This window comes from Diabrotica virgifera, chromosome 7, assembly GCF_917563875.1.
Source record: "Diabrotica virgifera virgifera chromosome 7, PGI_DIABVI_V3a".
Lineage (NCBI taxonomy): Eukaryota > Metazoa > Arthropoda > Insecta > Coleoptera > Chrysomelidae > Diabrotica > Diabrotica virgifera.
Window position 1 is genome coordinate 148,926,258 of NC_065449.1, and position 13,490 is coordinate 148,939,747.

At 34.0% G+C, this 13,490-nt stretch overlaps 1 protein-coding gene across 1 annotated transcript in view; it reads left to right on the plus strand.

The window, feature by feature from the left end:
• Nucleotides 1-13,490, plus strand: part of LOC114334002 (probable ATP-dependent RNA helicase kurz) — a 102,204-nt gene that overhangs the window by 53,127 nt on the left and 35,587 nt on the right. The window contains exons 6-7 of the mRNA XM_050656420.1: nucleotides 1,592-1,726; nucleotides 3,798-4,018. Of these exons, the coding sequence (XP_050512377.1) occupies nucleotides 1,592-1,726; nucleotides 3,798-4,018 (356 nt within the window). The remainder of the gene's footprint in view (nucleotides 1-1,591; nucleotides 1,727-3,797; nucleotides 4,019-13,490) is intronic.

Genomic DNA, 13,490 nt, shown 5'->3' on the forward strand with positions numbered 1-13,490 from the left:
TCAGTCCACCATCCAAAGATACCATTTTATTTGTAGTAACTCCATCTTTAAATGAACATTCCAAATACTCTGTTTTTGTCCTACTAAGTTTTAAACCTTTTTCCTCCAGAGCTTGCCTCCACTGTCCAGTTTTTGTTCTAAGTCTCTTTCACTATTTCCTTCTAACACGACATCATCAGCATACATTAAGCACCATGGAATGTTACCCTGTAGTTTCTCTGTTATCTGGTCCAAAACTAATGAGAATAAATACGGACTAAGCACAGAGCCTTGGTGCAATCCTACTTTCACATGAAATTTATCAGTCTCTCCCACACCTGTCCTAACACTAGTCGTTACTCCCTCTTACATGTCCCTCACAAGCTTTACATATTCACCAGGGACTCCTTTCTTATTGAGTGCCCACCACAGAATCTCTCGAGGAACTCTATCATATGCTTTCTCAAGATTAATGAATACCATATGAGCGTTTGTTTCTTTACTCCTGTATTTTTCCATCAACTGCCTTATAATGAAAATTGCATCTGTTGTTGATCTGCCCTGCATAAAGCCAAATTGATTCTCGGACATTTCGGTCTCTTCACGTATCCGTCTATCAATTACCCTTTCCCATATTTTCATGGTGTGGCTAAGTAGTTTTATAGCCCTGTAATTTGTACATTGTTTTATATCTCCCTTGTTTTTGTAAACAGGTACCAGTACACTGCTTCTCCATTCGTCTGTCATTTATTTGTCCAACTTCCATAATTCTATTAAATAGACCTGCTAGCCACCTTGTTCCTGTCTCTCCCAATGCTCTCCATATTTCCCCAGGAATATCATCTGGTCCTACCGCTTTTCCTTTCTTTATTTTTTGAAGCGCTTGAGCCACTTCTTCGTTTGTTATTTTGGTGACCATTGCTGCTACTGTCTCCGTTACCTCTACAGGCTGTCTGTCAAATTCTTCATTTAATAAGCTGTCAAAGTACTTTCTCCATCTCTTTTTGACATCCCTTTCGTGAACAAGTATTTTATTATTTTCATCTCGGTTACATCTAATCTGATTAAAATCTTTTGCTGTCTTTGCTCTCTGTTTGGCTATTTTTTATATCTTCGTTTCGCCTTCACTGGTATCAAGTTGATCGTATAGGTTTGAATACGCTTCTGCTTTGGCTTTTGCTACTGCTACTTTCGTTTCCTTTTTCGCCACCATATAGCTTTGAAGATCTGTGTCGGATCTGGTTTCTTGCCACTTTTTATATGATTTTCTCTTCTCTTTTATTTTTCTTTGTACTTCGTTTGACCACCACCAAGTCTCTTTATCCTCAAACTTTTTTCCTGACGTTTTCCCAAGTATTTCAATAGCAGTCTCTCTAATACTACTGGCCATTTTTCTCCAAATTGTATTAGGGCTTCCTTTCATGTTCCAACATATTTTTTCTACTATTCTTCTCCTGAATAGACCTTCTTTCTCATCTTTTAGCATCCACCACTTGATTTTTTGTGGTCCTTTCCGATATTTTTGTAATAACGAGTTCCGAAGTGGAAATCGAAACGACAAGTAAATTAAATTTAACTGCAACCCTAGTTACTTCAATTAATTGATTTTTAGGTCAACAAGAAGTGAATTACCTAGTGCGAAAACTTAAAAAAGCTTTTCCTTTGAGGCACAAAAATAAAATCCTTCGACAAAATGAGCAACTGAAAAAAGGTGATAAAGTATGTGAATCAGAGGATGATGACTTAGGTGGGTATAAATGTTGTTTTGGTTTAAAGTGAGTATTTATTATTATATACTTTGAGGTAATAAATAATGTTTGAGTATGGATGTTAACTCATCGGAGCTGAGGTAAAGTTTATAAACCCATAATAGACCAGGACGCATCTGTAAAAATATTAGTACATTTGGACGTTGAGAGGTGACTCAAATTTTTTTCAGAAATTGCTTGAAAATAACTCAAATAATATTTGAGTTATCCTCCCTCTCATAAAGGTCCGGAACATTGTTTAAATAATCAAAATGTCAAAAAATGAAGGAAAAATTCGATTTTTTTCTTCGTTTTTTGATTATTACTTTAATAGTATTCATTTCCGAAAAAAGTTGTACTGACATAAAAGTTGCGTAATTAAATTTCCTACAATATAGAATTGGTTATAAATTTAAAAAATAGTCACCCTTGTTGCAAAACAGCAATAATTGCGAAAAAACCATACAAAAACAAGTATTTGCATTTTACGTGTTTCAACCATTTATGCTACACTTAGGACCTTCATATTTCATCCAGAAATACTTTATGATACAGTAAAACAGTATTGTAAATTTCGTTAAGATCGGTTCAAGAGATTTTGCAAAATAAATTTTGCAATCCAGCTTTCGCAAAAAAAAAATCATTTTTTCAAAATGTTACAGGACTGAAAATAAAGCAGATAGCAAGTTGAAATTTTTTTGCGCATAGAAGTGTACTGTACCTTTCATTTTCAATTTGCAAAATTAAAATCGATTAACTACCACGGCGTCAGGAATTTTTTTAAATAAACATTAATTATTGGTGCTACGCGCAGAACAGCGGATAGTTTGCTCTGATTGGGCATTCCAATGACCTTTGATAATGATTGATACATTTTAATTTTTATTACATTTCGATATAAATAAATAAATTTGTTTATTGCAAAATAAAAACACATACTCTATCTTTTGAAAGAACGCTTTTTTTAGCAAAAACTTTCTTTGTTCATATATTTTAACTTAGAGAATAAAAATTTATTATTTTTAAACATATGCAATTGTTTAAACAATATTTCACAAACAATAATAAAATTAGTTTGATTTTTGTGGAATTAAAATATTAAAATACAACAAAATATAGAGTAAGAAAATAATATATTAGATAAAGATTGGAAGAAATTTTGGTGGAAATTAACTTGTGTGAATCGAACACCGCTGTCCTGCGCGTAGCACCAAAAATTAATGTTTATTTAAAAAATTTCCTGACGCCGTGGTAATTAATCGATTTTAATTTTGCAAATTGCGAATGAAAGGTACAGTACACTTCTATAAGCAAAAAAAAATTCAACTTGCTATCTGCTTTATTTTCAGTCCTGAAACATTAAAAAAAAATTAATTTTTTTGCCAAAGCTGGATTGCAAAATTTATTTTGCAAAATCTATAAAACCGATCTTAATGAAATTTACAGTGTTGTTTAACTACATCATAAAGTTTTTCTGGGTAAAATATGAAGGTCCTAAGTGTAGCGTAAATGGTTGAAAAACGTAAAATGCGAATACTTGTTTTTGTATGGTTTTTTTTCGCAATTATTGCTATTTTGCAACAAGGGTGACTATTTTTTAAATTTTTGACCAATTATGTATTGTAGGAAATTTAATTACGCAACTTTTATGTCAGTACAACTTTTCTCAGAAATGAATAGTTTTAAAGTTATAATCAAAAAACCAATAAAAAAAATCCAATTGTTCCTTCATATTTTGACATCTTGATTATTTAAACAATGTTCCGGACCATTTTGAGTGGGAGGATAACTCAAATATTATTATTTGAGTTATTTTCAAGCAATTTTTGCAAAAAAATTTGAGTCACCTCTCAACGTCCATCTCAAAACAGATGCGCCCTGGACTATAAAAGCCAATGCAACCTTTTTTCATCTTTATTCTGTTTTTTTTTTGTCTAAACATTTTTTGCGAAGAAGATTTATAGCGTCAATTGTTTTACCACTTTCCAGCTTTCAATTATGTATTATATTATATTCGGGACTGTGAATAATTAGAAAAACTTTGTCTTTGATTTTTTTCCTTATTTACAGGCAAGAAGAAAACACCGAAGAATAAAAATAAAATAAAAATTATCCCAGAAATCAATTTAAATGATTATAGTATTCCTGGCGATAATGAAAATATAGATGAAGAATTCTCAGACCTTGAGAACGACGAAGATGACGAAGTTGAAGAAACAGTTATATCCAATGCCCAGCCTTTGTGGACTCTTCCCTTGTATTCATTATTATCCACTAGTCGACAACAAAAGGTGAGTGCAAACTTAATTAATTTACTGCACTTACATATCTAGTCTGGTCACAGTAAGCCATTTTAAGCCATATTACTATATCAGCCATTGTATAAGACAAAAAGGAGATATTATTCTAAAGGAGGAGCAGATATTTTTCTAAAGTACATATATCTGTTATAGTTAGTCAAAGCCCGAATTTCAGGCACTCCTAGGTTTGACTAGGCAATCCTCCGGTCTGACTGACGGTCTTAGTCAAAGCCCGAAATAAATTACAGTTTCGGCCTTTGACTAGTCAAACCTAGGAGAGACTAAGTTGGTCAGGCAAAGGTCGAAATTCAATTTTATGAAATCGGGGTAATCAGCTATTAACATGTCGTAATTTGTTATATTAGGTTTAATAAATCGTAATTTTTTAATTTTAATGTTTATTATTTTTATATGGTCGTAATTAAAATAAAAACATTGGTGTTTTTTCTCACATGTTGAGGAATAATGGCATTTAGGTTTGCACACTACGTTATACCTTTTACAATTACATAATTTTGAAGAGCATTTCTTATTGCAGTAGCATTTTATAAAGCCTTTTTCATGTGTTTATTTTTCCTTATTTCGTACCAACTCTTTATAAACCGTCAATTGTTTTATCGTCAACTGTGAAAGAAGATATTGCAATCGGAGAAAAAACTAAGTATCACCATAATACTAACGAAGCCCCTGGACCGTTGTCACTTGGAGAGGAAGAAAATTGTCAAACAATTCAGATTACTTCTTCAGATGTGGTTTGTTCTATTTGCCAAAAAGAGAGCTCTGACGCACATACGTGCATAATTTGTAGTCTGGTGGTACATGTTGTATGCGCTGACAGCACACTTGTTGCATACTATGAAGGTTTTGAAAGAAAAGTTACATGCATGCTTTGTGCACACACAGAAAAGATTAAAATAAATAAAGGGAAGGCGATTGAAGGTCTTTATGCCCAGGCTAATGTGAAAAAAAATTCCTCCAATTTCGATCGAAAAAACTGTACCAATACCGACCACTAGCTTTGATACAGCCAAAGGAGATGCTCGAAATATTTTGGTATCATACAAGATAAAACAATAATTGGCGGTTTATATAGAGGTGGTACGAAATACGGAACAATAAACACACTTTTTTAAAAAATTCAAATAAGAGAATTTTCTTAATTTCGAAGATGTTTCAGACGTTAAGCTGTCTCTAAGAGAAATTAGTACAGAAGATTCTAAATTTGGATTACAAGGCTTGTATAATGTCTCAACATGTGAGAATAAACACTATTTTTTTATTTTAATTACGACAATATAAAAATAATAAGCATTAAAATTCAAAAATGACGTTTTATTAAAGCTAATCTAATAAATTACGACATTTTAAGTTAGATCGGGGTTTGACTAGTCAAACCCCGATTTCATAAAATTAAATTTCGACCTTTGCCTGACCAACTTAGTCACTCCTAGGTTTGACTAGTCAAACGCCGAAACTGTAATTTATTTCGGGCTTTGACTAAGACCGTCAGTCAGACCTGAGGATTGCCTAGTTAAACCTAGGAGTGCCTGAAATTCGGGCTTTTGACTATAACATATCAATCCAACTCAAGTAATCATATAATATACGTAACGTATGTCCTAAAAGTTTTGGCACAAAATTCATTGGCTTTAATTTTAACAAAAACAAAATAATATCAAAGTAAGTTATCAATCGAAGTAGCACAGAAAACGACAAAAAATATCGTCTCCATACCATCAGATTGACAACAGGTGGAATACTTTCTTTGGTTACAACCTCCCGTGATTTTCAAAAATTATAAATCATACAGGATGCCGAGGAAATTAAGATGAGAGAATTTTAAATAATTCACAACTCATCTGTTCATCGTGGTAAAAGCTCCAACAAGAAAGATTCCTTAATACGCAAACAAAAGTGTAAATGAAATAAGAATGTATGAACATTCTCAATTTCTTTGCAACACGAAAATGCAGCATCTGCATAATACTATGGTCAAATCTGAGAGTGCAGGAAGAGTCTATACCGGTTTCGGGGGTTGTTTCCCCCTCATCAGTAGTCCCATATCCTCTTCTCTCAGATTCTTCCACGTACCACACTTTAGGTAACGGATGGTTCAACTCTGGTCACGGATGAACTAGGGCCACCTACCGAAAAACAAAGTAAGTTATCAATCGAAGTAGCACAGAAAACGACAATAAATATCGTCTCCATACCACCAGATTGACAACAGGTGGAATAGTTTCTTTGGTTACACCTCCTGAGATTTTCAAAATTATAAATTAAATTACATTATATTATATATTATATTATATATTAAATTATTAAATTATAAATCATACAGGATGCCGAGGAAATTAAGATGAGAGAATTTTAAATAATTCACAACTCATCTGCTCAGCGTGGTAAAAGCTCCAACAAGAAAGATTCCTTAATACTCAAACAAAAGAGTAAATGAAATAAAAATGTAGAAACATTCTCAATTTCTTTGCAACACGAAAATGCAGCAGTTGCATAATACTATGGTCAAATCTGAGAGTGCAGGAAGAGTTGTGACTTTTCTTTCTTTGCAATTCGGAAAGGCCTAAAGTGTGGTACGTGGAAGAATCTGAGAGAAGAGGATATGGGACTACTGATGAGGGGGAAACAACCCCCGAAACCGGTATAGACTCTTCCTGCACTCTCAGATTTGATCATAGTATTATGCAGCTGCTGCATTTTCGTGTTGCAAAGAAATTGAGAATGTTTATACAAAATAATATCAAGTTGCCTTTGGAAACAAAAGCATGTTTACGTTGTCTACTGTCAGTCAAGATTTATTCATTTTGAAGTAGTCGCTTTAAGATGTAGTATCAACTCCTTCAGACCTACTATTAGTCAAGACATACCCAAAACTGGCTTCTACAACACAAAATATCCTTTGTTCTCAAAAACGATAATCTTTTAAACTTGCCACAGGCTCGCCCAATAGAGGATTTTTGGGCTTTACTGTCTATGAAATTTATCATGGACGCTGGGAAGTCGAAGATAAAGAACAATTAAGACGGCGAATTTACGAACACCTAAAAGAAATTGATCTGAATTCCGTCCAGGACCTCATGAAAGACATTCGAAGAAATTTTCGTCTAGTAGAGAAGAATGGGCCACTCCACATAATTTGATAGTATCGTTTTTAAGCATTGAGTTGTAATTTATGATAACTAGTTTGCACAGAAGGAACAAATATAACGTTGATGCCCTAAAACAAGAATGTATAAGAAATAAATTCAGTGAGAAACTGGCAATTAACCGAACAGTATCACAGCAAACTGGAGAGTCGGTAGAAGAAACATGGAAATATTTCAAAGAAGTGATGATGGATACAGCAAAAGAAACAATCGGATTAAAAAGAAGACAAAATAAAAATGGATTACTAAAGATACTCTACTATTGATAGAAGAAAGGAAAAAAATCAAAGAAGAAATTCTACAAAAGGAAGGATCGGACGAAGAGAGGGCACTTAAAAGGAAATACAAGGCAAAAACGCAGAAGTAAAAAAACAAGACAGAAAAGATAAAAGAAACTATATAAATGAGATGCTAAATATATCAGAAGAAGCAGCGAAAGAAAACGACTTACGAACACAATATACAATCACACGAAACCTAACAGGAAATGCACAACGAAATATACGAGAAGTAAAGGATAAACAAGGAAATAGAATAAAAAATGAGAAAGAAATAATGCAAAGATGGAAGGAATACTTCGAGGAGATATATGCTAAGCATGAAATAACTCAAATTATAGAAGATGAAGTAGAATCACCAGAGCCAGAAGTGAATATTGGAGAAATTACAAGGGAAGAAATTGGAAACACCCTAAAACTTCTAAAAAATGGCAAAGCCGCAGGAATCGACAATATACCCATTGACATAATAAAAGCAGACACCGCGCAGTCAGTAGAGATACCCAAAAAAGGAGACCTGAGCAAATGCAACAATTGGCGTGCAATAACACTACTAAGTGCCACATCCAAAATGTTGACCAAAATCATATTGGAAAGATTGAAGCCGGAACTAGATAAAAGAACTGAGAAACAACCAAGCAGTCTTCCGTTCCAACCATTCCACTATTGATCACATTTGCACCCTTAGAATTATCTTGGAACAAACAAATGAATGGAATAAAGATATATATGTGAGTTTTATCGACTTCGAAAAGGCCTTTGACTGTGTAAATAGGGCACACATTTGGAAAATCCTTAGATTATATGGTATACCACTAAAATCATAAACTTTATTAAACTCTTCTACGAAGGATACAAAGCCAAACTAGAACATTCAGGTGAAGTAACAGAAGAAATATCCATAGAATGTCGAGTCAAACAGGCTTGTGTACTGTCTCCTACCTTATTCCTTATTATGATAGATTGGGTAATGAGAAAAGTAATCGACGATCGAACAGGCATGGAACCTATTCAAACAGTTACAAGATCTCGAATTTGCAGATGACATTTGCCTGATAACTGAACACCGAAATCATATGCAAGCAAAAATTGACAAATTGGCACAGTACTCCGACACGATCGGACTTCGAATAAACACAGGGAAAACTAAACTTTTAAAAAATAATAACCATCCAAATATAAAATAAAGATAAACGGTAAAGAAGTAGAGGAGGTAGACAAGTTCACATATCTGGGATCTGTCATGGAAAGGAGCGGGGGGTGTAAAAAGGATATACAGACGAGAATAACAAAGGCTCAACACGCATTCAACGCTTTAAATAGAATTTGCCAAACAAACAAAATATCGGAAACAACAAAAATTAAAATCTTTAATAGCTGCATTAAAAGTATACAAAATGGAGCTGAAACATGGAAACAGGACGAAAAGACAACTAAAAAACTACAAACATTTGTAAACAAATCTCTAAGAAAAATCCTGAAAATATACTGGCCAAACAAAATAACTAATACCGAACTATGGGAAAGGACAAAGCAGACGAACATATCTACTACAGTCAAGGAAAAAAAATGGAAATGGATCGGTCACACTTTGAGGAAAGACCAAAGCAGCATAGCAAGACAAGCACTTGAATACCAACCAGAGGGGAAAAGAAAGAGAGGCTGGCCAGACAACAGCTGGAAAAGGACAACAACGAGAGAACACGAAAAAATTGGACTAAGATGGGGCGAAGTCAAAAAGAGAGCAGAAGATAGAAGAGAGTGGAGGGAATTAGTTCACAATTTATCCAGAGAATAAAAACAAAAGAAGATGCGCTGTCCCGGCCAGACAGCAATCTCACACTTTTGGCCAAGAAACGCATAAGCGCCCAATACTCCACAAGGAGGGATGGAACGAGAGAGAGAGAGAGAGTTTGTGTTTAAATAAATTTCTTCATTAACAAAACCATTTGATAAATATTTTGTGCCAAAACTTTTAGGACATACGTTAATACATGATATACGTCTACAATATTATACCATCATTGGCTCTATAACTCCTGATGGGTCCCAGCCTGTTCTAGAATCAGCCTCCATTCCTTTCTATCCTTAGCCTTGGTTTTCCAATTTCGTACGCTTAACATTCGTAAGTCTTATTCCACCTAGTCTTTAAATTAGTCCGTTCTTTAACGGTAAAATATTGCAAAACCTCTAAATTTTAAAGAACCGCTTGGATTGACATGAAATTTGGCATACACATAGCTAACAAGTCAAAGAAAAAAAGTGATATTGTGCAGATATGTGCTTTTGCCCTGGGGATGGTTTTCACCCCCTCTTGGGGGTGAAAAAATATTCGTCCAAAGAAAGTCAGGAAATGGATAAACTGACTAATTTTAAAATAAATAAAATAAATTTCGACCAAGAGTCAGGATTCTGTTAACCGAGATACGATAGTATCAAGCGGCGCCGCTAGGAGGAGCTTCTCCAACAATGCGTCTCAGAATACCTTAAGAACACTTGGTCATTTTGTACTCTAAACCGAGTAAAGCATGAAAAAGAAAAAGAAAATAATCGTTTTCATTTTGATTCAATTCGAGTCTCTTGCCATCCTCTGACACAGTGTTTCTGGGTCTCTACCCTTTATCGAAGAGGCTATTGCAAGTAGACTGAATTGAATCAACTCGAGACGAAGAAGAACTGCATCTATTAAAATATCTGCAGTATATTGTGGTTAGACTGTCCTCTAACGGGGAATGACAAAATAAATAAAATAAATTTCGACCAAGAGTCAGGATTCTGTTAACCGAGATACGATAGTATCAAGCGGCGCCGCTAGGAGGAGCTTCTCCAACAATGCGTCTCAGAATACCTTAAGAACACTTGGTCATTTTGTACTCTAAACCGAGTAAAGCATGAAAAAGAAAAAGAAAATAATCGTTTTCGTTTTGATTCAATTCGAGTCTCTTGCCATCCTCTGACACAGTGTTTCTGGGTCTCTACCCTTTATCGAAGAGGCTATTGCAAGTAGACTGAATTGAATCAACTCGAGACGAAGAAGAACTGCATCTATTAAAATATATGCAGTATATTGTGGTTAGACTGTCCTCTAACGGGGAATGACAAAATAAATAAAATAAATTTCGACCAAGAGTCAGGATTCTGTTAACCGAGATACGATAGTATCAAGCGGCGCCGCTAGGAGGAGCTTCTCCAACAATGCGTCTCAGAATACCTTAAGAACACTTGGTCATTTTGAATCAACTCGAGACGAAGAAGAACTGCATCTATTAAAATATCTGCAGTATATTGTGGTTAGACTGTCCTCTAACGGGGAATGACAAAATAAATAAAATAAATTTCGACCAAGAGTCAGGATTCTGTTAACCGAGATACGATAGTATCAAGCGGCGCCGCTAGGAGGAGCTTCTCCATCTATCGTATCTCGGTTAACAGAATCCTGACTCTTGGTCGAAATTTATTTTATTTATTTTGTCATTCCCCGTTAGAGGACAGTCTAACCACAATATACTGCAGATATTTTAATAGATGCAGTTCTTCTTCGTCTCGAGTTGATTCAATTCAGTCTACTTGCAATAGCCTCTTCGATAAAGGGTAGAGACCCAGAAACACTGTGTCAGAGGATGGCAAGAGACTCGAATTGAATCAAAACGAAAACGATTATTTTCTTTTTCTTTTTCATGCTTTACTCGGTTTAGAGTACAAAATGACCAAGTGTTCTTAAGGTATTCTGAGACGCATTGTTGGAGAAGCTCCTCCTAGCGGCGCCGCTTGATACTATCGTATCTCGGTTAACAGAATCCTGACTCTTGGTCGAAATTTATTTTATTTATTTTGTCATTCCCCGTTAGAGGACAGTCTAACCACAATATACTGCAGATATTTTAATAGATGTAGTTCTTCTTCGTCTCGATTTGATTCAATTCAGTCTACTTGCAATAGCCTCTTCGATAAAGGGTAGAGACCCAGAAACACTGTGTCAGAGGATGGCAAGAGACTCGAATTGAATCAAAACGAAAACGATTATTTTCTTTTTCTTTGACTAATTTTAAGTAACTTTTGTTCTATACAGTTTTTTCACTAAGTCAATACTTTTCGAGTTATTTGGCAGTGAATATGTTCATTTTTTCAACAAAATAACCACGCTTTTAGACGGTATTTCGCAAATAACTCAAATAGTAAGTATTTTGTCGAAAAAACATTCTTAACAAAAATATAGCCTGTAAAAAATTTTAAAAAATGGTGTACATATCACGTCTCTACACCTAGTAGAAGCAGAGTTATTGCTAATGAAAAATAGGTTCATATTCGTCAAATTCCAAATGGAATACTTTAACGTGAAATAACCAAAAATGAAGCACATTTCGGGGAAAACTCATTACAACTTATTTAAAGTGTTTAAAAAAAGCTTCATTTTTGTTTTCTAAAAAAAATTTCTAGCATCAAAATTAAAAAAGTTACGCTCAAAATAAAGTTATTCCCTTTCGTTTTTGGTAAAAAAATCGAGAAAATCGCCCCCTAATTAGTATCTTAAATGAACTTAATCGTTACGACTTCACAAGTTTCTTGGCTCGTGTATATATTGTTTAATATGATCTGTAAGTTTCATCAGTTCAAAGTTGTTATTATTGAAAGGGCTGTAGTTAAAAGGGGTTGAACGAGTCACTGATCACGAATGTATGCAAATTTAGAAACACCAAATCTTAATAATTTTTGTCTAACAGAAAAATAAAAAATACATGATATTCAGAAAAGCAAATCTGACTTTTTTTGTTTTTCGAGATTTTTGGTATCTCTAACAATTTTTAAGTTATTTTGAAAAATAGCATATTTTTCAAAATTTAAATTTTTAAAAATTTTACTTTGAAACCAAATTTTTTTAAAAATAAGCACTTTGAACCGATGAAACTTACAGATCATATAAACACAACATAAGAAAAATAATTTGTGGAGCGGTAACGATTAATTTCATTTAAGTTGCTAATTAGAGGGTGGTCTTCCCGATTTTTTTTTGCAAAAACAAAAGGGACCAAGTTTATTTTGAGCGTAACTTGCTTAAATTTAATGCTAGAAACTTTTTGTAAAAACAGAAATAAAAACTTGTTAAACACTTTTAAAAAGTTAAAATGGGTTTTCCCCAAAAAGTGCTTAATTTTTTGTATATTTCACGTCGAAATATTCTATTTGAAATTTGGTGAATATGAATCCATTTTTCATTGGCTATAACTCTGGTTTTACGAGATCCAGAGACCTAATGCGTACACCATTTTTTTTACTTTTTTATAGGCTATATTTTTGCTAAGAACGTTTTTTCGACAAAATACATACTTTTTGAGTTATTTGCGAAAAACCGTCTAAAAATGTGGTTATTTTGTTGAAAAATGAACATATTCACTCGCAAATAACTCGAAAAGTGTTGACTTGGCAAATAAGCTCTAAAGAACAAAAGTTACTTAAAATTAGTCAGTTTACCCATTTCCGAACTTATTTTGGACCTACATTTTTCACCCCCAAGAGGGGGTGAAAGTCACCCCCAAGGAAAAAGCACACATCGGCACAATATCACTTTTGGTCTTTGACATGTAAGCTATACGTATGCCAAATTTCATGTCAATCCAAGCGGTTCTTTAAAATTTGGAGCAAAAACCGTGAAAGAATGGACTAAATCGTGTTCTGAGCCTGCCTCTTTTCATACACATACACTTTTCTTACAGCACGAAATAACTACTAATAATGCAGTCATTGAAGCTTTTTAGCTCAGAAATTTTTTACTATGAACCGATTTACATGAAATTTTGGAATTAGGCTTATCCTACCCTTAACTTCAAAAGTGATATTGACCCGAACTCCGTTTTCACCCCAGGGGTGGTTGCCATCCCTTTTCGGTAGTGGAATTTTTTTTTTTCAAAATAACCCCAGACCTAATTTTAAGCAAAAAATGTTGTATAAAGTTTTTTCAAAAACCCAATACTTTTCAAGTTATTGGCAATTGAAAATTCGGAATTTTCTCACGATTTTCAACAG